At 37.4% G+C, this 24,151-nt stretch overlaps 1 protein-coding gene across 8 annotated transcripts in view; it reads left to right on the top strand.

Annotated features, from left to right (window-relative positions):
- TBC1D4 (TBC1 domain family member 4) overlaps positions 1-23,105 on the top strand; it is a 206,866-nt gene extending 183,761 nt beyond the window's left edge. For 7 of the 8 annotated variants that reach the window (XM_050766430.1, XM_050766429.1, XM_050766428.1 and 4 more), the window contains 7 exons: positions 1,011-1,169; positions 5,080-5,238; positions 7,926-8,170; positions 12,754-12,913; positions 15,491-15,660; positions 18,638-18,814; positions 20,763-23,105. In XM_050766430.1, coding sequence (XP_050622387.1) covers positions 1,011-1,169; positions 5,080-5,238; positions 7,926-8,170; positions 12,754-12,913; positions 15,491-15,660; positions 18,638-18,814; positions 20,763-20,996 — 1,304 coding nt within the window. In that variant the 3' untranslated portion in view covers positions 20,997-23,105. Of the gene's footprint in view, positions 1-1,010; positions 1,170-5,079; positions 5,239-7,925; positions 8,171-12,753; positions 12,914-15,490; positions 15,663-18,637; positions 18,815-20,762 lie in introns of those variants that run through there. The other variant, XM_050766433.1, reaches the window with a different exon arrangement.
- Positions 23,106-24,151: the final 1,046 nt, after the last annotated feature.

Genomic DNA, 24,151 nt, shown 5'->3' with positions numbered 1-24,151 from the left:
AATTTTTCACGATAAAGACCAAATCAAGATACTGGTTGCTTTTATAGACATTTATTTTAATGAGCTCTAGGCATGTATGTTCGACCATCAAATTAGAGAGAATTATTTATTATTTAAAAAGTAGAATTAGTGTTAACTTCAGTGAAAGGAATTTTCCTTTTTAAGTTCATTACAAATGAACACAGGAGGACTGGGCACAGTGGCTCACACCTGTTATCCCAGTTCTTTGGGAGGCTGAGGTAGGAGGATTGCTTGAGGCCAGGAGTTTAAGACCAGCCTGGGTGACATAGCGAGACCCCATCTTTACAAAAAAGTTTGTCAAATTAGCCAAGTGTAGTGGCGCATGCCTGTAGTCCCAGCTACCCAGGAGGCTGAGATGGGAGCTCAGGAGGTTGAGGCTACAGTGAAATATGATTGCACCACGGCATTCCAGCTTGGGGTACCGAGGGAGACCCTGTCTTTAAAAAGCAAAAGCGAAAACAAACAAAAGAGAAAATAAAGAACACAGGAACACATAAGCTAGTTTTATTAGTTATTAAGGGCAGTGTGGATAACTCTGGAAACAGTTATAAAAATGTATCATGTTATCATGGTGATATATTTTTCAAATCAAGATTACATGAGTCTTTGCTCATGTATGGCACATATAAAATATTAACACTTCAGTGGTGTTTAAGATGATGTGAGCTATCATTTCCTAGGCTATCCATCACATTTGTCAACAAAATGGAAAATTATAGAATGATCAACATGGTTTACTTTTTATGCTTAGCAGAGTTACCATATGTAAGATACAGAGTAAAACCTCCTTGGGAAGTTATTCCTCATTTTTTTCTCACATGAAATGATTCAAAGCTTGAGACTCTTTCATGTATCCTCAATTTGTTTTAAATTTTCTTTTTAAGATATACTCCCAGTTAATTCCTGAAAGTCATTTGGTATGGTTTTACAAATACAATCAAATGTTTAAAATTTTACATTTTATCTTACGTAAATTCTTTTTTCCTTAGCAAGCAGAGATGAACTCCAGTCCAGAAAAGTTAAATTAGACTATGAAGAAGTTGGTGCATGTCAGAAAGAGGTCTTAATAATTTGGGATAAGAAGTTGTTAAACTGCAGAGCTAAAATCAGATGTGATATGGAAGATATTCATACTCTTCTTAAAGAAGGTATTTGGGATAATCTCAATACTTTTTGTTTTTTTAAAGAAAAACCTGCGGGATTTTTGTTTGTTTGTTTGATTTGTGGAGCTCAGATGTAATTTTGTCCTTGTGTTTTGCTTAGTAAAAAAAAAGAAGTAATTTGTTTCTTCTTGTAGTTTAGTGACTGTCTGTGAGGAGGTAGCACAAACCTATTTTCAGCTTGGTGGTGTTGTTTACCAAGAAAGAAGGGCATGCATTGATACAAATCTTTGATCACTGCCATAAAATTATTAATAATTCAGTCTTTCAAACTTGGCTCATTTTCATCATTTGGTCAGAAGTATTTATTTACATATATGTGTATATTTACATGAATATGTATATATACCTGTATATTTATATAGAGAGAGACTTATATTCTGGCTAAGTAATCAACCACTTTTCTTTCATCCATTCATTTCTTCACTAATTTTGGAGAAGTCGCTTTTATTTAGCCATTATATTGCATTTATTCTTTTATTGCTGCTATGCCAGATAAGATGCCTGATATTTAAGAATTCTAAATTTAAAAATAAAATGAATAAGTCAACTTTTAGTTGCAGTTTCTGTGACTCACATTAAATATGTTAAAATTAGAATCTCCATAGCCTACATAAACTGTGGATGTAAAATAAAAATTCCAAAATACCCAAAGAAATTCTATAATGAATGTTATTTTAAAAGCCTATGCCAATGTGTTAGACTGTTGAACCACAGTTAAGTTTAAATTAAGATAAGAGTTATTTTGAAAGCTGCTTCGTTGACAAACTTAATATAGTGTTCTTTATCCTTAAAGATATGGAAATCCTAAAGATTTTTATTGAATGCTTTATTTGGGAGACACAATAATGGTTAACAGAATGTCTGTGAGATGTGGATTTTTTGAAATGATTTTCAAAGATATTTTAGGAGTGCTTATCTTCCCATTTCTTATTGGATACAGTTTAAACTTCTTGGCCCTGTGCCCAAGGCCTTTGTATTAGTCCATTTTTACTCTGCTGATAAAGACATACCCGATACTGAGTAATTTCTAAAGAAAAAGAGGTTTAATGGACTCACAGTTCCACATGGCTGGGGAGGCCTCACAATCATGGTGGAAGGTGAAAGGCACGTCTTTCGTGGAGGCAGACAAGAGAGAAAATGAGAACCTAGTGAAAGGGGTTTCTCCTTAACGAACCATCAAATTTCATGAGACTTACTCACTACCACAAAAACAGTATGGGGGAAACTGCCCCCATGATTCAATTATGTCCCACCAGGTCCTTCTCACTACACGTGGGAATTATGGGAGCTACAATTCAAGATGAGATTTGGGTGGGGACACAGCCAGACCATATCGTTATTCTATAAGCTCTCCTTCCTCCTTTCTGATCTAATTTTTTATCTCTCCTTACCTTGTATTGTATGCTCTGGAGACACTGAACTGTTATACTTTGAGCACTGATATGTCTTTTGCTATTTCTTGCATGGAATGTTCCAGTCCTCCCTACTCTCCTTCTTCCTTACTTCTCTACATTCTCATTTCCCATCTCCCTTTCTTTCCACCCCATCCTCTTCTCACTCCTCTTTCCTCTGCCCTTTCCTCTGGTCCTCTCCCGGAGTGCCTGCTGCCTGCACTTTAAGCCCAGAGCATCCTATTATCCCTCAGGTCCCTCAAATATCATTTCCTGAGAGCACCACCCCTGACCCCCAAAAAAATCAATTCATTGTACTTTATCATTATTTTTCATGATTAATTATACTTAATCATAATTTATAGTTTAATAATTATGTATGTATTTGTTTAATGTTTTTCTTACCCCACCACTGCACACCTAGCACCTAAGAGAGTATATTGCACTTGTCACTGAATGAATGAATGGATGAATGAATGAATGAATGAATGAGATGATTTTCCTGAGAATGGATTTATTCATCACTCAATGATGAGGCGTCCTGACTGCCTTGCTTTTTTCTCTGCTGCATACTGGATGCTCAATAAATGTATGTTTGACTGGAATGATGTCGCTTTTTGTACATTTATTAATGAATGGATAATAAAACTGCCCACTCATGTTATCAGTGATTCATTTAGTGGGCTGATAGTTACCTTCTAAAAATGACATTTTCTATGCTGTCATTCATTCCTTCAACAAATGCATAAGCAGCAAGGGATATTCTTGGATTTTATCATACAGAGATGAAAATATGCTTGCTATTCTCAAGGACCATTTAAGTAGGGAAAAGAGACAAAACTTCAATGTAGCGCTAACTGCAATCTAATAAGGTAATGTTACAGTATGAGTCAAATAGTATGTGAAAAGGGACTGATTACATCTGGAGATGTTAGGGAGAGCTTCAACAGAAAAGGTGGCACTCAAGCTCATTCATGAAAGATGAATAGACGTACAATGGGTAATCAAGTGAGGGAGCTTGGGATTCCCTAAAGGCAACAGTAGGTGCTAAAAACTGGAGAAGCGAAAATGACCACAAGCGTCTAGTATACATCAGGGACTGGGAAGTAATGGTGCTCAGAAAGGTAGTTTGGAGCTATATTGTAGAGGCCTCATAAATCATGCCAACGAGCCTCGGTTTCACCTATCGGACAATAATACTTTCAGCTTGTACAAACTCTGGCATTCATTCAGAAGACATTACTGCCATTAAGCCTTTCCTTAATCAGCTGGAGCAAAGGAACCCATTGCAGATTCAATCTGTCCAAACTGAAAACTCCTAGTGAGTGAAATAAAGTTGCCTGCACTGTGCGGAGTTGAATTCTGTCCCTCCCAGTGCTTATTTCATTTCCCTTGGCATAAAAAACATAGTCATAGTGTCCTCGAACTGCTTGGGATACATTTTGGTGTTGAAGCATAATAGAGTTAATGTTTTATTATATGTGCTAAGCATTTTCTTCTCAAAGCCCGAATGTTGTTCTGGAGCATGTCAGTTACACCTTCTTATTGTGTACTACTTTTATTATTTCTTTTTTTTTTAGACAGAGTCTCACTCTGTCTCCCAGGCTGGAGTGCAGTGGTGCGATCTCAGCTCACTGCAACCTCCGTCCCCCAGGTTCAAGCCATTCTCCTACCTCAGCCTCGCGAGTAGCTGGGATTACAGGTGCACGCCACCACACTCGCTAATTTTTGTATTTTTAGTAGAGGCAGGGTTTCACTATGTTGGCCAGGCCAGTAACGAACTCCTTACCTCAAGTGACCCGCCTGCCTGGGCCTCCCAAAGTATTGGGATTACAGGTGCGAGCCACCATGCCTGGCCTATTCTTTCATTTTTAATGCCCATATAAGAATACTATTTGATTCTCTATTGTAAAGTTACTTGTTGATGACAAATATTTAGAGTTGTAAATTAGGATTAGCATTTGTTGCTATCCTCAAGCCAAATAAAGAGTGAAAATAGGCAGCAATACACTTTGGGATACACTTTAGGATACTTTTGGGAATACACGCCTCTGAAACCAGACTTTTGGAGTTCTAATTCTAAACTGCCACTTCCTAGCCATGTGAAGTTGGGGCAATTACTTCATCTCTGCCTCAGCTTTCTGTCTATAAAGTGGGCCTAATAGTAATTGCCTACCTTACAGTTGAGTTGTTTTCTGAGTGCTCTGTAGCTAGGCACCCTCAATAAATGTTTGATTAATACCCAGTCAGCGATGGGTGATGTTGTTGTTAATGTCATTATTGTAAGTGTTGTGTGAGGGTTTTCTTTTGCAAGACATCAGGAGCTATAGGATTAAGCTTGTCAAAATATGCTCCTGTCAATCATATTGCGTGGTCTTAGGGTGGCGTGCAGTACACACAGCTGCCTGTTTACCAGAATTACATAGTGAAGCAACTGGGACAACTGGGATCTACAACTTCATTCCGGAGCTCAAGGCCTTGGTTATTTATCTCCTTGATTGTAGGAGTTCCCAAAAGTCGACGAGGAGAAATTTGGCAGTTCCTGGCTTTACAGTACCGCCTCAGACACAGATTGCCTAATAAACAACAGCCTCCTGACATATCCTATAAGGAACTTTTGAAGCAGCTCACTGCTCAGCAGCATGCGATTCTCGTGGATTTAGGTATGTTTGGCATGCGGATTATAATTTGCAAAAGTAAATAGCTGATCCTTCTGTTGAGTTGTTTTGGTTTTTGTTTGAGTTCTTGGGGCTGATAAAGAGCACCTGTTGGCATATGCAGAGCCATTGACTTTGTCCTTTTCTGAGGGCAAGTTGGCCATATTCCTGATTGATGATCCAATAAACGCCTGCGTATTAAATGAAGTTTTTACCCGAAAACTTTGCCTCTGCAAAGGGAGCCATCTTATATTTAAATTATTATAAAGGTCATATTATGGGGTGCTCTCAGTTACTGCATTTTGAACAACTGACTTTTTAGGGCAGATAGTTGTATTTTAATCAGTGCTGGTTTTGAAACGGCTTAGAATAGGTTAAACATTTAACAAAGGTGTACTAGGTATTCCTGGACACATTGCTGAAAACCATCCTTTATATATCACTTTTAAAAGCAACATGATAAATGGTTATGTTGGTGGAAATGATGACTATACACCTATAGGGTGAGTGAAACATTAGTTGCGCTAATAGGGTAGGAGTAGGTACTCATGGCCTGGGGGAGAATTTCCAGTGACAAAATCATAAGGCAGTCTTATTTATTTATTTATTTATTTTGAAATGGAGTCTCCCTCTGTTGACCAGGCTGGAGTGCTGTGGCTCTATCTCTGCTCACTGCAAGCTCCGCCTCCCAGGTTCACGCCATTCTCTTACCTCAGCCTCCTGAGTAGTTGGGGCTACAGGTGTCTGCAACCACACCTGGCTAATTTTTGTATTTTTAGTAGAGACGGGGTTTCACCGTGTTAGCCAGGATGGTCTCGATCTCCTGACTTCGTGATCCGCCCGCCTCTGCCTCCCAAAGTGCTGGGATTACAGGCGTGAGCCACCGCGCCCGGCCAGTAGTCTTGTTAAATGCTGATTTTCAAATAACTTGTGGAAATAAAAATGCTTTGATTTTTAAAAATTATATTGTGTCTAATTTTTCTCTAATATACTTTATTATTTAAAAATATCTACATTATTAGATTAAATATTATACATTGGCATTTGACCACTTTTTTTGTACTCCTAAAAGTTGATATATGTCAGGTGGCCAGATATGTTATTTGGGCCCATTTGGGAAAATACAAGATTACCTTATGTTTGGTGTCATCTTATATTAGGGCATATGAAAAATCACTAACCAAACCCTAGTTTTTAACCTCTGTTCCTTTTGGATGACAGATGGCTCTTGTTGGGAAAGGACTCAGCTCCGTTAATTATTTTTTTGAGCCCAGCAGAGTTAAAAAGGGGATTTTACAGAGAAACTGAAAATGAGTTTTTGTGCTGATTGTGCCACTAATTGTGGTCTTAGACATATTACCTTGCTTCTGAGTGTCAATCCTCTCTACTAAGTGGGGGCATTGAACAAGGCGGTCCTTGTGTTCCCAAGCAAATCTGTGGTTCTCTGACCACAAATTGGTGATACGATCAGGGGTAGTCATGATGTCCTATTAAGGAGAGAGAATGAGATCATCTTACAGTCAGACAAAAATGGAGCTAGAATCAAGTTAATGGATAGAAAGTGCATTTATAGTTTTCCTTAGCAAAAAATTTAAGGGAGAAAATAAAACCATAATTTAAAAAATTGCTTATTTGGCTCTACTTGTAGCCATCTGTGTTTCTTCAGCATGCAATTGTTATTTTCTCATATCTTCCTCTTACTGGCTCTGCAGAATTAATCTTATTGGTTCCTGGGAAAAAAAAATCACTTTTAAGCATTTGTGAGAGAAAATATTTTAAAACCTGGCCCTCTTGGAAGTTCTAACTGACAGGAGTAATCATTTCACAGGGACACTAACATCTCCCTTCATTTTTGTGGCACTAGGAAAGTCCCATACCAGTATACACAGCTGTGATGTGAAGATGGGTTTGTTTCTGGGTATAGAACTCTCCTTTTAGTGATGCAGGACTCACATTGCCAGCTCAAGTGTCTCTGTGGTAATTTTATACCTAGAGGTAAATTTTAGAGGGGTATTTATTTGAAATTGACTTGACTTGACCCTTTATTTTCCTTGATATTTTTAGATACTGAAAAAGGAAAGTGGTTTGCATGGCTCATGGAGGTATTTTAAGAGCAAAGAGCAAAATATAGTTGAAAAAGAAGTTTTCTTCTGAATGATAGTCTGAATGTAAAGCCAGACAAACCCAAAAAGTCCCTCCAGTGTCATATTATAAGAAAAGCAGAAATAAATCTGTTTATAGACTGAAGATTTTCTTTTAAATAATATAGTATCTCTTATAGACTTCTGGTTTCATTTAGAAGGTAATCATTATATGAATTAGAATTTGCCTTGCTTTATATAGTCAGAATAAATTTTATATTCCATTTTCCTGGTATCTCTCCTGGGTATGTCATCAGTTTGTGGATTTTTATTTTATTTTTTTTTTTTTTTTTTTTTTTTTTTGCTAGAAAGAAGTACTGGTTAGCATAAAATGTTTCCTCCCATATCATACATGTGAAGATGGTGTGGTAGCCTCGCAGGACTTGGGATGAAAGAGAGAGAGACTCTTAGTTACATGGTGACTCCAAGCAATTCTCACTGGTTTGGGAAAGAGTGTTTATTTATTCTTGGAGGTCACTGAATTGCAATTTCACTGTGGTCTCCAAGGCATGAGGACATTTCAAAAAATATTTTTCTTCTTTTCGTCTGCAGGAAGGACGTTTCCTACTCACCCTTACTTTTCAGTACAGCTTGGGCCAGGGCAACTGTCACTGTTTAACCTCCTGAAAGCCTATTCTTTGCTGGACAAAGAAGTGGGATACTGTCAGGGAATCAGCTTTGTGGCCGGAGTCCTGCTTCTGCACATGAGTGAAGAGCAAGCCTTTGAAATGCTGAAATTCCTCATGTATGACCTTGGCTTCCGCAAGCAGTACAGACCTGACATGATGTCGCTGCAGGTGAGGCACTTGTGCTTCCCAAGGAAGGTATTAGACTATTACCAGAAATCCTGGCCCTCTTCTCAATTACTACAGTTCAGATTTAAAGAAATGGAGAGCCATTGTCTTAGAACTTGGATGAACACTGGGGCATGTTTTAGTTCACTTAATGTGGGATTTGCTATTTAGGTAAACTTCTAAGTGTATGAGACCCATAGGCAGGATACCTTTTCCATAAAATTCCTAAAGTGAGTAAATAAGTAATTTAAGAAAGGTAGGTGATGAGGACCCAATCCTTTATGCCCTAAGTCTATGAGTTACATGGAGAAGTTATTCACTTTTCCTCAACTTCTCAATTAAAAAGGCTCACAGATCTTTTGTTTACAATCTGAAAGTGTCTTTATCGCTTTACTTTTGAGTGCACAAATAGCAGATACCATGTTATGGTTCTCTTTGAACTTATCATATCTCCCCTCCTTTATCTTCATGTAAGATAAGCCTTTACAGAGGAAAAAGTGTGAAAGCCAGTGGTGCCTTTTCAGTCTGCCTGTGTGTGTGTGTGTGTGTGTGTGTGTGTGTGTGTGTGTGTGTGTGATGGTGTCTTGCTTTGTCACCCAGGCTGGAGTGCAGTGGCACGATCTCAGCTCACTGCAATCTCCGCCTCCCAGGTTCAAGCAATTCTCCTGCCTCAGCCTCCCCAGTAGCTGGGATTACAGGCAGGTGCCACCATGCATGGCTAACTTTTTTGTATTTCTAGTAGAGATGGAGTTTCACTGTGTTGGCCAGGCTGGTCTTGAACTCCTGACCTCAGGTGATCCGCCCACCTCAGCCTCCCAGAATGCTGGGATTACAGGTGTGAGCCACTGAGTCTGCTTTTCTTAGCAGGCTCTGAAGAATCACCATTACGATTTTTCAAGTATTTTGAGTGGGGTATTAACTGCCACTGCTGTCTTTAGCCTACCTCAGACTCCTTGTTTACACATTTCTTTCCTAGTTTATCACTTCTCTAAGTGGATTGGTTGCTAATAAGCAGTTTAAATTTTGTCTATAGATACTTATCTCAAACAAGCACTGCCTGGCAATTTAAAGCTTTCAGTGGTTAAAAATATAAAAGAAGACTTTAAAGAGGATTCTCAGGTTTTTCCTCCCTTGAAATGAGGTATACATGACTCCCAGTTCATCGTAATACTATGCTTTAGATAAGAAGTAGTACTTTAAAGATGCTTTTAAAATACACTATTTTTCCTGGTTCCCGGAGATGAGATTTTGCCTTTAATAGCTCAGTTGCCAATCTATGACAAAAGAATTGTGTTTTTACTCTGAGCATTATAGTAAATGATATTTTTTGAGAGTGAATGGAGATGAAGTATTCCATTTTTCTTCCTTTCCCAAGGTAAAATTTTGGCTGAGGATATAGGGCTTTGCCATTTTTTGCCAGAAAACCGTTAGGTTTTCTGGTGTGAGTTCCTATGATTTGATTCCTCACTGATGACTATTCATAGGTTTAACAAATCAAATGACAACTGTGGAAAGTTTTAGTTTTTATTCCTAAACAGTTTACCTGTATCTTTTTATCTTTTTTTTTTTTTTGAGATGAACTCTTACTCTGTCACCCAGGCTAGAGTGCAGTGGCGCGATCGCGGCTCACTGCAATCTCCGCCTCCCGGGTTCAAGCGATTCTCCTGCCTCAGCCTCCCGAGTAGCTGGGATTACAGGCATGTGCCACCACACCCTGCTAACTTTTTGGTATTTTTAGTAAAGATGGAGTTTAGGCAGGCTGGTCTCGAATTTCTGGACCTCAAGTGATCCACCCGCCTTGGCTTCCCAAAGTGCTGGGATTACAGGTGTGAGCCACCGTGCCTGACCACCTGTATCTTAATATCAGATAGGAATCAGATGCTCTTGTAAGGAATTCAATAATTCTGATTTTCAGAAACAACAGCTTGGGAAGCTATTATTAGAATTTCAAAGATACAGGGAAGTACCTGTGAGTAGTGTTTGATCTGGATCCACAGATAAAAAGATATAGCTATCAGTTTAAAAATACAATGATATTTCAATGTACAAATTCTTCATCAATTTCACATTACAAAAATTCATGTAAATTGGATTTATACATTCATTTAATATGCCCTATAAGTACCAAGAAATATTTTATGTCTATAATTTGAAAATGCAGACATTTAAAAATCTTTGGTGACAGCATTGCTGTAGGTCACAATATTGGGGACCTTATTCTGGGAGAATAGATCCTTTTGCATTTGAAACTGGAATATCACACTTTCTCACTTTCTAGAGCAGGAGGTACTGTTTTGGGTCTAGCCAATAGGACGTTTAGAAGTGTGCTTGAATACCTCTTGCAGTGGGTTTGAACTCACTCCACAGGATTTCTGATTTCTTGCTTCTCTCTTGGTGACTTGGGTGCTCCAGGCTTCAGTTACCTTATCTGTAAAATGTGGGGGTTGAGGTCTTTTTCAACTTTAAATACCTGTATCTCATCACGTTAGTTTCTGCTGCTTTCTGTGTTAAGCATAAAGGCATCATATCTTTTCCTCTGAAGTTTTTGGTCTCCACTTTTTTTCATCCTCTCTCTCCTAGCCTTATCTCTCTCTCTGCATCTTTCCTTCTCCAGTTCACCTCTTTAATCTGAAGGTTTGCCTTGGTATCTGTAAGGTGGAACTGAAGAATTATTTGTTCTTAGCAAATAGAATTTTGTCATTAAAGCTTTCTTTGAAGGAAGCCTGAATCGTGTTCTTATTTGCCCACATATCCCTTGATGGAAGAAACTCTCTTGACCCCCAGTTGAGAATGTACGATGGGGTAGGTGGGAAATAAGATTCTCTTAAAAATATTAAATGTTGAAGTATTGCTTCTTTTTATAATCACAAGTGAATGAGAACAGTGAGCTTTTGATGATGTGCTTTCTTTTTATGCTGCTAATTAGACTTTTTTGATTTTTGTGCTTACCAAAATACTAATTCTTTTGTTGATAGGTGCTCAAAATTTCTGGTTTCTATGATGCAAATGGTCTAAAGGAAATGTATGGTTTTTTTTTTTTCAACATGACTTTTTGAGATAATCTCATTTAGAAAAAGACTTTCTGTTTGACTCCAGCTAAGCTTCTTATTTTATAGCTATGACTGCCTCTGGCTCTTTAATTCCCTTTTATTTACAGTTTGTGTGGAAACTGAATTTCCAAAGATATTTGTTGTAGAGAAGGATGGAACAATTTTTTGTATTTATGCATAGTTTTTGATTTTTTTTCCAAAGGAGTCCGTTGATTTTTAGTTCTGTACTCTAGAAATAATTGTTGAATTCACAACATAATTGGTTATTTTTATGCATTGTCATAAGAGTGATGTTTTAATAATTTCTTTTAGTGAAAGAAGTTCTACTAGATTTAATAAAACATTTTATACATTTTACCCCAAAATATCAAGCCAATATAACTGATCAGGGAACCACCACTTATCTGTTAACTGTGTGGATAAAAGTTTAAATTAAAACACAATTCCCGAATTTCTTTGTTACTTACTCCTGCTTTTATCTGTAGTATCACAGATATGAGTTTAAAAGTTTCTGTGTGCTGTTTTTATGATGTTTTCTGAAATACCAGTAACCAACTCAGTAGCCAAATGAAATAATTTTTTCTTTTAGTTCTAGAAACATTCAGAAACAACTGCACTTTTTGCCTTAATCCCGTTTGTCATGAAAAATATGCTGCTGGAATGACTTGAATATTAGAAATAAATCTCGGCCGGGCTCGGTGGCTCAAGCCTGTAATCCCAGCACTTTGGGAGGCCGAGACGGGTGGATCACGAGGTCAGGAGATCGAGACCATCCTGGCTAACACGGTGAAACCCCGTCTCTACTAAAAAATACAAAAAAACTAGCCGGGCGAGATGGCGGGCGCCTGTAGTCCCAGCTACTCGGGAGGCTGAGGCAGGAGAATGGCGTAAACCCCGGAGGCGGAGCTTGCAGTGAGCTGAGATCCGGCCACTGCACTCCAGCCCGGGCGACACAGTGAGACTCCGTCTCAAAAAAAAAAATAAATAAATAAATAAATCTCAAGCTTCTGGCCCTGTAACGTTCTAAGCTTTAATTCTATCCTAGCAGTGCAGATTGTCTGGAGAGCCAGAACTCTCTCATAAATCACATGCTGGTCACAGTAAATAGAAGTAAGCTTCTGCACTGAACATGGTAGATTCTTTAGAATGGAGACTTTTCTGGAATTAGTCCGAAATTAGGAGGGATCTTCTATGAGGTTCGTGAGCCAGGACAGTTCTCATTAAATTCCAAAAGCAATGCCTCCCTACAGAAGAAAAAATTCCATTTCTATATATATGTGTGGTACTCAAACACACGTGATAGAGAAACTTGCTCAGTCTTCTTGGATAGACTTTCAGTAACTTGCTTTATGGCTTCAGTTAAGTGAACTTGGATTTTAGTATCAACTTTAAAATCACAAAAATGAAGTAATACTGCTTATACTTATATATCTGAATTTGTTGTTAAATATTAGAATAAAATTAAAATCAGTGTATTTGATGCACATGCAGATACATGCATAATATTTTATTTTTTCTTCTCCAAATTAACTTTAGATTCAAATGTACCAGCTGTCCAGGCTCCTTCATGACTATCACAGAGATCTCTACAATCACCTTGAAGAAAATGAAATCAGCCCCAGTCTTTATGCTGCCCCCTGGTTCCTCACATTGTTTGCCTCTCAATTTTCATTAGGATTTGTAGCCAGAGTTTTTGGTAAGATGCCTGTAATTAAATGAAACAGTATTATTTATTCCAAGGACTATACTTCTACTTCTAGCCATATAATGCCCCTATTGTTTTATCACGTGTTACACAGAATAGCAAATTGCTAATGGAATTTAATAAATGTGCCTGGCTCTATTCTGACAGTAACGTAAAACCATATTTGTCTTATATAAAACTGAAATTAAAAGGGAAAGAGGAATTGGGCTTCTGTATTTGAGTAAGCTGTAATGGAGCTCTTATTTTCATTTGTACCTAAAAATCAGAGCGTATACTCCTAAAATCTGGACTAGGGACAGACTCTGTATAATTTTCCAGATTTTTATATACATCTTTCTACCCCCCATTGTCTTCTTCATCTTGCATTCAGAACACAGAGAAACATGTTCTTAACTTGTATCAATGTTGTTTCTAATGGCATTTCTTAATCTGACTTTTTGTTGTTAACAGAATAACTTTACTTCCTGTTTCATTGCTCATGTGACTCTTCTTTCACGCCAATGCAGTTATGGTGGGACAGTCTGTAAGACTAATGGCTCAGGGAAAACACTAAGTACAGTCAGTAGAGCCCAGGGCAAGTTACTGAGTAACTGCCTTGCTCTAATCACAGTGTTTGCCACTGGGAGTAAAAAGAGAGTATAATATGGTTTATGTCCCCTTTGGAGGCCCTTATATCTATTCACAAGTCTTTATACTTGTCTAAGTCTGTTATTTGAAAAGCAAAAATTAAAACAACAACCACCACCAACTCTTCATCAGAGGTTTGTTCTAATGATGTGTAGGACCTCAGTTACCTTAAAAAGGACTCCCTTAATTTTTATGTTCTGATCATCTATTTAGCAGACATGGGCAAAGCAGTCAGTATTCACTCACAACTGCACTTCTGTTAAATTGGAGCTGTTTGTCAAATTGTACTGGCGCAGTTGTAGGTCATTGTCAGTGTTTGAGAAAATGAAAGAGCATGCAGTGAAGATATTAGGGAATATTACAAATAGTAAGGAAATATGTTGTTTGGAGAAATTTGTTTTGAGGATATATGTGTAATATGTATATGTACCAGATTACAACGTATGATATATTTCTTATTGAGGACTGTGGTGGTTTAAAAGTTAAACACTGCATTAGTGTTACTACAATTTATAAAATGCAACAAAAGAGTAAAGTTAAAATGCGCTGAATCAAATGTTCATCAGATTTCTCTTGTTTATTGAATATACACTATTGCTTTTCTACAGTGACATTTTCTCTGGAGCTTGGGTTCCTATTAATGGGTCTTCGGTAAATCCTTTTGTTTATATATGTTTTTCTTCCCAGAGAATAATCTATCATATCAAAATGATGTTTCAGGGCACCTCTCTTTGACTTACCCTTGGAAGCTTGATGTCAAGAGTTCAAGAAACAAATGTCATCAGTATCAGTTTTTCGTTATGAGAATACAAATGATGCTGTTGGCTATACAACAGCTGTTCAACTCTCTTCTTTGAATTTATAAAAGAATAGAGCTGGCAGGAAATAGATGCATGAGCAAGAAGAACTATGTTTGAAATAATGATTCTATGGTTCCATCTTCATTAAAGACTCTCTGTTGTATATTATTCATTAAAGAATGACATAGATTGAGAGAAACTTTCATACAAAAGTACTAAGTACTTGATTTCTTTCTTTCTTTTTTTATTTTTCTGAGACTGAGTCTTGCTCTATTGCCCAGGCTGGAGTACAGGGCACAATATCAGTTCACTGCAACCTCTGCCTCCTGGGTCCAAGCGATTCTCCTGCCTCAGCCTCCCAAGTAGCTAAGACTACAGGCATGTGCCACCACACTCAGCTAATTGTTGTATTTTTCGTAGAGACAGGATTTCACCGTGTTGACCAGGCAGGTCTCGAACTGCTAGCCTCAAGCCATCCACCCGCCTCAGCCTTCCAAAGTGTTGGGATTACAGATGTGAGCCAACACGCCTGGCCTAGTACTCGATACTTTTCAAAATTATTGCCTGTTTGTATTTGTAGGGAAGCAGGGCTTAGAATTAGGGTAGCTCTTATATTTCTCTCCGGATTGAGGTTGTATGTTTGCCATTTGTTTTAATTTTTCTTTTAAGGTGTTGTTTTTTTTTTTTTTTTTTTTTATTTCCTGGTGTGGCATAGATTTAATTACATAGCTGGTTCATTTACTTTTTATTATGGTAATGAGAGTTTGAATAGTACTCATTGGTTATGTTAATTTGTTTTTGTATTCCTGTTGTGAAGAAAAATCTATCAGTTGAATAACTGTCCTTGAGGTTTACCTAGTCTCCATTAAATTTGGCATTAAAAATTAAAAATAGTTCATGGACAGAGATATACACTTTGTCCTTTTTTACCCTGGCTTTATCTGAGATTCTTAAGAGGAATATTAAAACATCTGCTTATTTGTTTAGTTATATTACTTTTTAAAAAAAGCTGGATGCTTTTGACCAGTTTTCTTTGCAAAACATATAAAACAAGTAAATAAAAACCTTTAGCAGAAATAGCATGCTTTTTACAAGAGTGGATGCATAATTTTGATCATGAAAATTGTATCTCTTCTTTTAGATATTATTTTTCTTCAGGGAACTGAAGTTATATTTAAGGTTGCACTCAGCCTACTGAGCAGCCAAGAGACACTTATAATGGAATGTGAGAGCTTTGAAAATATTGTTGAGTTTCTTAAAAGCACGCTACCTGATATGAATACCTCTGAAATGGAAAAAATTATTACCCAGGTATGATTTAAATGCTAATAGTATTATAGAGCAGTTTTCTCTACTGAATATATATTAAATGGTTTAGCATACAAATGTAGCTTTGCTTGACAGGTATTTTCATCAGATACATTTTATTTAGAAAGGGGACTGTTGTGAAATTTCTACATTGTGACATTGTCTATCTGGCTATGCACAGAAAATGTGGTTTAGTGCTACGTAATGAGTTTTTCAGGAATCCTTTCAATTTAAACCAATGCTAAAACTGAAGATAGACTGACAGAGTCAGGAAGGCCTGAGAGTAAAATCAGATCGTCTTGCCTTTGTTATCTTGTTAATTATTTTGTAAAATACATGAAGAGGACATGTGGCAAGAGTACAGGCTTTGGAATTAGAAGGTATTGGGTTTGCATCTACTTCTAGCTCTTTAATTGGTTGTTTGGCTTGCACACATCAGCCTAATCGTCCAAACCCTAGTTGTCCAGAATGGTACAGTACTGGACAAGTTCTAGAATGGGATAATACTGATCTGAGAGGTTTTATGAAGCTTACATGAGGAGACTTGGTGTATCAGTCTTTGTCCTTCCAGGAAACATTCTCCCTCCAATGATTCAAATGAAGGAACTGTCTATAAAGGTGTGGGTAGGCCTAAGGGAATCCAACACAGATGTCCAGGTGCCCAGGAACTAGTAACATAGGGAAACTGTTCAAACCTCTGCTGCAGAGGGGCTAAGTGGAGGATGTAATAGTGTTACTAGGTCCAGGGAGAGCTGGAACTGTGGAGGAGGGTTCTGTGCTGGTTGTTGTGGTCTTGTTGAACTAGGCAGAGACGGATCAGGGAAGAAATACCCAACCCTTTTCTCCTGCCCCTCTTCATCTTGTGCTGGCATCTTCTTTTTGCCAAACTGAACCAGAAGCCAGCCAGAAAGTAAGTGTGGGGAATTGTCTGCCTGCCAGGGTACAATAGAATGGATGAGGGCAGAGAATGGATCAGAGAAGCAAATTGAGAGTAATCTGCACACCGTACGTGTAGTCCTTGACTCTTCATAGGAACCAGGTGAGTGGTAGCTATATATTGCTGCTGTTCAGATGCAGTGGACAAGCTTAAGAGCAGATTGATAGATTTGACAGTTAAGCTTTATGAACATTGATAAAGTTTACCACTTTCCTGAAGGCACTTTTGATGGCAGAAAGACGATAGGGTTTAGAGAAAGGGAGTTTGGAACCTTGTTCTGGTGCCCAGCCATTTACTAGCTGTGTGCCTATGGGCAAGTTACAACCTCTCTGAGTCTCAACCTCTTCCTCTACAAAATAGGAATAACAAAAGTAGATTCTATTATAGTTTTGTATTATTTTAGGAGCAAATATAACCAATATGTGAAAGTATTTTGTACCCTGTAATTCATACTGTAATATGAACTCTTATTACATTAATACATATAAAATTTTATTTCCATTACATGGAATCTAAATCACAAATATCTATAAACAGTTTGTATTTGTTAAAATGCTCTGTAAGCTGAAAAGTATAGCTTTTATTTGTATAGTTACTGGTTTATTAATTTTTCAGAAATATCTTTCTTGACTGGAATCAGATATTATGCTTTTAGAGATTTGAAATCAGATATCACCTCCCTTCTAAAATTGATGAGGAAATTGCCTGGCTTTACAGATTACTATTAGGATTAATGGGTAGAATTTATAGGCAGGTAAATTTGAACTTGATATTGGGAGAATTTCCTAACAATTAGAGTTTGATTACTGTGGAATGAAATGCTAATATTAAAGGAGACTTTGATGAACTTTATTTATGGACACTGGAAAAAAATGCAAATAATGCAGAAAATCACAAAGAAGGAAACAAAAGTAACTATAAATCTCAACATCTAGAGATAACCTTTGAAACTTTCTATTACATGTTTCTTTGCTTATATATACATATAAAAATGTATAAAGTTATACATAAATGAAATCATACTATATATACTATTGTGGAACCTGATTTATAATTAAAAATATATAGAGTATTAGATTTTTTCCAGTAACTATAAATCCATATTATCATTTTAATGGTTGTGTAATAATCTATTGTATCCATACCCACTAAGTAAGGAAAAGATGACGGTTATTTGAGGATAACCAGTTAGTCTAGAAGTTCTCTTATTAAAATTTGAATGTTTGAGTCTCTCTAGTAGTAAGTAGTAGAGTAAGTCAGATTTTTTGTGGTTTCTTTTCTCTTCTCAACGTTAGTATAGAGACCATTGCTTGAATAGCAGCTGTAGTCTCTCCTTCCCCCTAGGAAGTTTGGAGTAACTATCCTCTAGCTTCAAAGCAAACGACCTTCCTATTTAGTGTTGATATGGGAGAGCAGTAGCAGCCCTAATTAAACCTTACAGCCCTGGACAGTGGTCACAGTGTGCAATTTTGAGGATTCTCTGTGTGGTACAATATGTAAATGACTCTTTAAGAGGCTTACAGGGAATAGCAAATGGATGAAAATTTTTTTTAAGATCTTTCTGCTCCATTGGCAAATAAATTAGAAATGCTTTTGGTTGCTTTATTACAGTAATACCCTATGCAATTTTGCTTACTAATCAGCAGAGATTATCTCTAACATAATAATTACTCAATAACTAATGTTGTTTATATAGTATACTACATTATGAATATCTTGGCTGCAAAATACACTTGGACATTAATTTATTCTAGTGACTTGGCTTCCCGAGAATGTTTCAATTGCATAGAAATAATCTATCTGTTCTATTTTTAAAGAAAAAATTTCTTCTTTCACAGAAAGAGCTGTCTGTTTTTATGCTGACAGTGTAAGCTATATCTAATTTATTCTTGTATTGACAGTTACACTTTTTTTCCTTTTTTATGCTTTAATGTTCTTCATTAATAAGTATTTGGAAATATACATGAAACATACCAAGATACACAAGCTGTATCTTGTTATACATACCAAAGGCTAGCCTAACCCATGATACTTTCATGGCAGGTTTTTGAGATGGATATTTCTAAGCAGTTGCATGCCTATGAGGTGGAATATCATGTGCTACAGGATGAGCTTCAGGAATCTTCATATGCCTGTGAGGATAGTGAACCTTTGGAGAAGCTGGAGAGGGCCAATAGCCAACTGAAAAGACAAAACATGGACCTCCTAGAAAAATTACAGGTAAAGAAATAAAGATTTGAGCAAAGAAGTACTTTAATGCCTCCTGCACGCACAGAACTACCTCAGGAATGGAAGGGATATGTGTGTGGAATGAACCATTGCTAAGCAAGAGCCCATGTATCAGACTGTCCAAATGCTCTGGGGCTACAAATGACATGTTAAATTTAACATTACTTGGAAAAAATGCACCCTCACAAAATAGCTAAATGGCAGTTCAAAGTGGAATCTGCTTAAATACCTGTTGCATGTTACAGATATTTGGTTAAGTTCAAGGAAGGAAGAATTGAATGTAGGAAATTGATGAAGTTGTGAAGCACCTGGGCTTGAGCTGGAATCTGGAGGGTTGGTGGAAGAAATGAGTGAGGAAGGTCTTTAAGTCAGGCTGGGTAGGAGGGTGGCATCAATAAGGAGGACATGGCAGAGCAGCAGAGTTAGGCTGATGTCAATTTCAGATAGATGTTGGGGAGAGTTAGGGTAAATATGATAGAGGCGGAATTGTAAGTGACTTTCAGTGTCAAGCCAAAGAACCTGACTGTAATCCTGTCGAGAGGGAAATCTCTCAAAGTTTTGGGGCCATGCTGTAGAAAGATCAATCTGGGAACCTTGATGAGGACAGATTGAGATGGGAGAGAAGGTAAGGAGGCCTGCTAGCAGTGACTTGTGAAAATCTGTTGTGGATGATGAGAGTTGTCTAGACTAAAATGGAAATTGAAAAAGAGGGAGACATGTCTAGATAAATTGAATTACATGTAAATATTACATGTAATATTAATATATCATTCCTGCCATCAGGGAGTTCACAATTATTATTTGAGAATATAAAACACTATGTATCTGTATCTAAGCACATACTTATACATGCAATAAGCAATTTATTATAATTCTGTATTTGCAACTTATATATGTGTGCTGTGTAGTCATGCCCCGAGGGGAGGGGCTTGAGAATGATCATGGGAGGGAGGCTAGCAGGTGACCCTCCTGAAGTCTTCAGGGGAGATGACTTCAGGGGAGTTTCAGTGCCTAATGGCTGCTTGGTCTCCACTTACTCCTCCTCTCCATTTCCTCAACACTGCACCTGGCTACAGACTGGAAAACACTAAAACTCTGCTTCTATATGGTGAGTCCCCTGTCAAGACCAGTCAGGAGAGACAGGTTAGAAATGACGGGTCTCTAAAGTGGTTGCTTCCCAAGAATGGGGACACTAAACTTCCTTCACTTTGTCTTACGTTGGCTCTGGCTCATAGAAAATTTAAATCTTTTTTCTATTCAAAAGAGGGCAACATAGTCTATTTTCATAAAGAAAAATAAATGGTTGGTATACTGTCCATTTTTAGTTGGATATTTCAATGGCGATTAATTGAGTATTTGCCCTTATTAGGGAAGGTGGGTTTGTACCTGTTTTATAATGATTCTTCTGAACTTATAGACTTTTTCACTGACAGTTCAGTGTAGTCATCATCAGTTACTCGACCACCCCTCACATCTGTAAAAACTGATGAAAGTCCAAGTGTATGTTTAGAGAACTCCGTATTTCAGTCAGGGAAGGAAAATCTCTTTTAGCACTGCAAGATAGTGTCAGGAATCTCCTGTTTCTCCTTCAGCCAGGCCAGATCCCTCCCGCTCACTCAGGGGAACACCAGTGGGTGCAGAATAAGTTCTGCTACTGTTGTTGAGGGGGTGATTTAGTATTGAATTATTAGTGTATTCAGTGAGAGGAGATGACTCATGATAGTTCCATAGTTACATCTTTGTGAAACCTAATAAATCATCGTTTCATGTAGGTTTTCAGAGTATTTGTTTCACATAATATTTTATTAAGTAATTCGAAGTAATTGGTTAATATGGGTAAGGACTGGCTCCTGCTATAATGAATCATGACTTTAGCAAGACATTTGATTGCAAATCAAATTTTTGATTTGGAGGATTTTTTTTTTCCCCCCCAAAACAGGTAGCTCATGCTAAAATCCAGGCCTTGGAATCAAACCTAGAAAATATTTTGACAAGAGAGACCAAAATGAAGTCTTTAATCCGGACCCTGGAACAAGAAAAAATGGCTTATCAAAAGACAGTGGAGCAAATCCGGAAGCTGCTGCCCGCGGATGCTCTAGCCAATTGTGAACTGTTGCTGAGAGACCTAAGCTGCAACCCTAACAACAAAGCCAAGATAGGAAGTAAGCCATAATTGAAGAGGCGTGGCCTCAGCAGGAAGTGCTCCTTAGAATACTACAGAGAGGAAGAGCCTGCATGCCGCTGGCCCAAGGCTGGACCCTGAAGCTGATGGAACCACCTAATACTGGTGCTGAGCCCCTAGTCACAGCAGGTGGACCTCGTGCTCATCAGAGCGTGCCAATCCTAAGCCATTGGACATATGTAGATTGGTTTTTGTTGTTGCTATGTACATATAAATATATATATAAAATGAACATAGTTCATGCTTTCAGATAAAATGAGTAGATGTATATTTAATTTTTTTAGTCAGAACTTCATGAAATCCACACCAAAGGAAAGGTAAACTGAAATTTCCCTTGGACATATGTGAAATCTTTTTGTCTTTATAGTGAAACAAAGCCAGAGCATCTTTGTATATTGCAATATACTTGAAAAAAATGAATGTATTTTTTTCTCCAAAGAACAGCATGTTTCACTCAATGGTGAAAAGGTGGAAACATTTATGTGACTTTATGTGTATCTGTCTTAATATCTACTGACATTGTCTATATGAGGAAAGTGACTGAATACTAGTCATGCTCCTATGAGTTTTTTGGGAAGGTAGGGGCATTTCTCCCTGCCTGCTTTGTGCCAACTAGCGTGTTGCATCTACATGCATTGTGAGTCTGGTTAAGAATTACTATAAACATACATAAAGAGAAAGTAGGACATTGTGGCTGAGTGTACCTAGCTCAAGGTAAAGGAGAATATCGCTAATTTTTTAGCGAACTAGATCAGCATTATTACTCAAACTAAAAATATCACACCTGAAAAATTTAATTTAGGACCTAAAATGTCTAGATTAACTTTCTGCCTTTTTAATTTAAATAACTCATTCAGTTGTGAATGAATTCCTCTTTATTTGGTGCCACAGTCACCAAATGACAAGGATTTGCCATTTTCCCACCAAATTGTGAGTGCTCATAATTTAGGTCTCTCTACCTTAAATTCAGTATAAAGAAATGTAATTATGATTGGTTTTTTTCCAAAGATGACAAGCTGTGTTGAAATACATTTTTTCTTTTGACCAATTGACGGACTCTAATAAGCTTTAATAATTTTCCCCTTTTATGTGAAAAGTTTTGAGAACTATGAAATATTTAGGAACAAACTGTTAAAATCCATTGGAAGGGAAAAGTGGTACCAGTGGTACCAGCTCAACTAAAACCTGCAGTTCTGCATTTCAACTCTTCACTTCCTCAGTCTACAAATAGCTTATTAGAGGACATTCACGCATGCTGGGTATAGGCAAGGAAAGTAATTTTCAAAGTACATTTGCAATTCTCTTTTTCAGAGATGATTCTAGGATAGTGCCTCTGAAAGTTGATGCAGCATTTTTGCCTTTCCAAAAAGTATTTATCGTCACTGCTTTTTGCAGTACTTGTATTTTCACAGATGGATTATCTGGGGTAATTTTCTTCAAAGGGAGTTTGTTATACACAGTGAAAATTTATTATAGAGTAGAATAGTAAAGCTCTAGAGGTTTCAGAAAGCTTTGATGAACAGATGACAAACATCCGAAACCCCCTGTACACTGTTACCCAGTGTGAATATAATAACTTGTTATAGCTCAGTGTGCCCTTGAATCCAGACAGTTTCTTAAAAGACAATAAAATCTTATTAGTAAAGTTAATGTAACTTCTAAGTTCTAGAAAATGCTGATTCTGTCTACCCCATTCAATTGGGGGCTACTAATTGATTTGTTGCTTGGTTTTCCTGAGAATTTCTCTATTTGTAGGAGGGGTTTTTTCTTTTTACTGTCTGTTGATGGAAAATTACTTTATGGGTGTGATGCACAGATGGTAGCCAAGGAATCTGTTGGGAAAGTTTGGAAAGAAACCTTTTCTTTCTGTTATTCAGTTTAAAGTAAACTTTATCCTGGATGTTTATAATCAATATTAAGAGTTATATTACAGCGTTCAGAGATTAAGCTGACTTGGATTCAATATTTTCTTTTGAAAATGAATTTTCTTTTTCATTTGTGATTTTTTAAAAATGTTGCACCAGTTATGCTTCATGCATTGTTACATCTTCATCAGGTTAATGTAATGTCTAGTTCCTTTGCAATAAATATATTACTGCAGCTTTCTTGACATATACTCTTTCTTTTCGGGAGAGAAGAAGCTCTTGGTTAGAGTCTTTTACTACAGGGGTCCCTGGGTACCTGTCCATGGCCTGTTATGAACGAGGCCACACAGCAGTGGTGGGCATGTGAGAAAGCATGAATGCCTGAGCTCCGACTCCTGTCAGATCAGCCATGACATTAGATTCTCATAGGAGCGCAAACCCTATTGTGAACCTGTGCATGCAGGAGATCTACATTGTGTGTTCCTCAAGAGAATCAAATGTCTAATGATCTGTCACTGTCTCCCATCATCCCCAGATGGGATCGTCTAGTTTCAGGAAAATAAGCTCAGGGTTCCCACTAATTCTACGTTATGGTGAGTATATAATAATAATAATAGAAATAAAGTGCACAATAAATGTGCTTGAATCATTTAGTCATCCTGAAACCATCCCCTGCCACCAGTCTGTGGAAAAATTTTCTTCTATGAAACCAGTCCCTGGTGTCAAAAAGGTTGAGGACCGCTGCTTTATAAGATCTGCATGGTAAAACCCCATCTCTAGTAAAAATACAAAAATTAGCCAGGCATGGTGGTGCGCATCTGTAATTTCAGCTACTCAGAAGAGTAGGAGAGGCATGTATTGTTACTTATAGGAGGCCAAAGAATTGTCTGAACCTGAGAGGCGGAGCTTGCAGTGAGCCATTGCGCCACTGCACTCTAACCTGGGCCACAGAATGAGACTCTACCCTTAAAAAAAAAAAAAAAAAAAAGATCTGCATGGTTTGGGTTGTACCTACTTAAAATTGCTACACAAATAATTCTTCGTAATAGAATCTGAGACAACAAAGATAATTCAAGAGACATTTATGTAAGTACATTGTTACCAGTTTTCAACTTACTTTCTCAATGGAGACTTTTGAAAGAAAATTATAAGCAACCACATTGACAGATTTGCATTCTATGCTTTTATTTTCCAGGCCCCCTCATAGATAGCAAGGGAGAGAAAGAGCCACAAGAAAATACAAAATTTTTCAATTGGATGCAGATAATTAAGAATTAAGGA

This window comes from Macaca thibetana, chromosome 17 (assembly GCF_024542745.1).
Source record: "Macaca thibetana thibetana isolate TM-01 chromosome 17, ASM2454274v1, whole genome shotgun sequence".
Taxonomy (NCBI): Eukaryota; Metazoa; Chordata; class Mammalia; order Primates; family Cercopithecidae; genus Macaca; species Macaca thibetana.
This window is presented reverse-complemented; position numbering and strand designations above follow the sequence as displayed.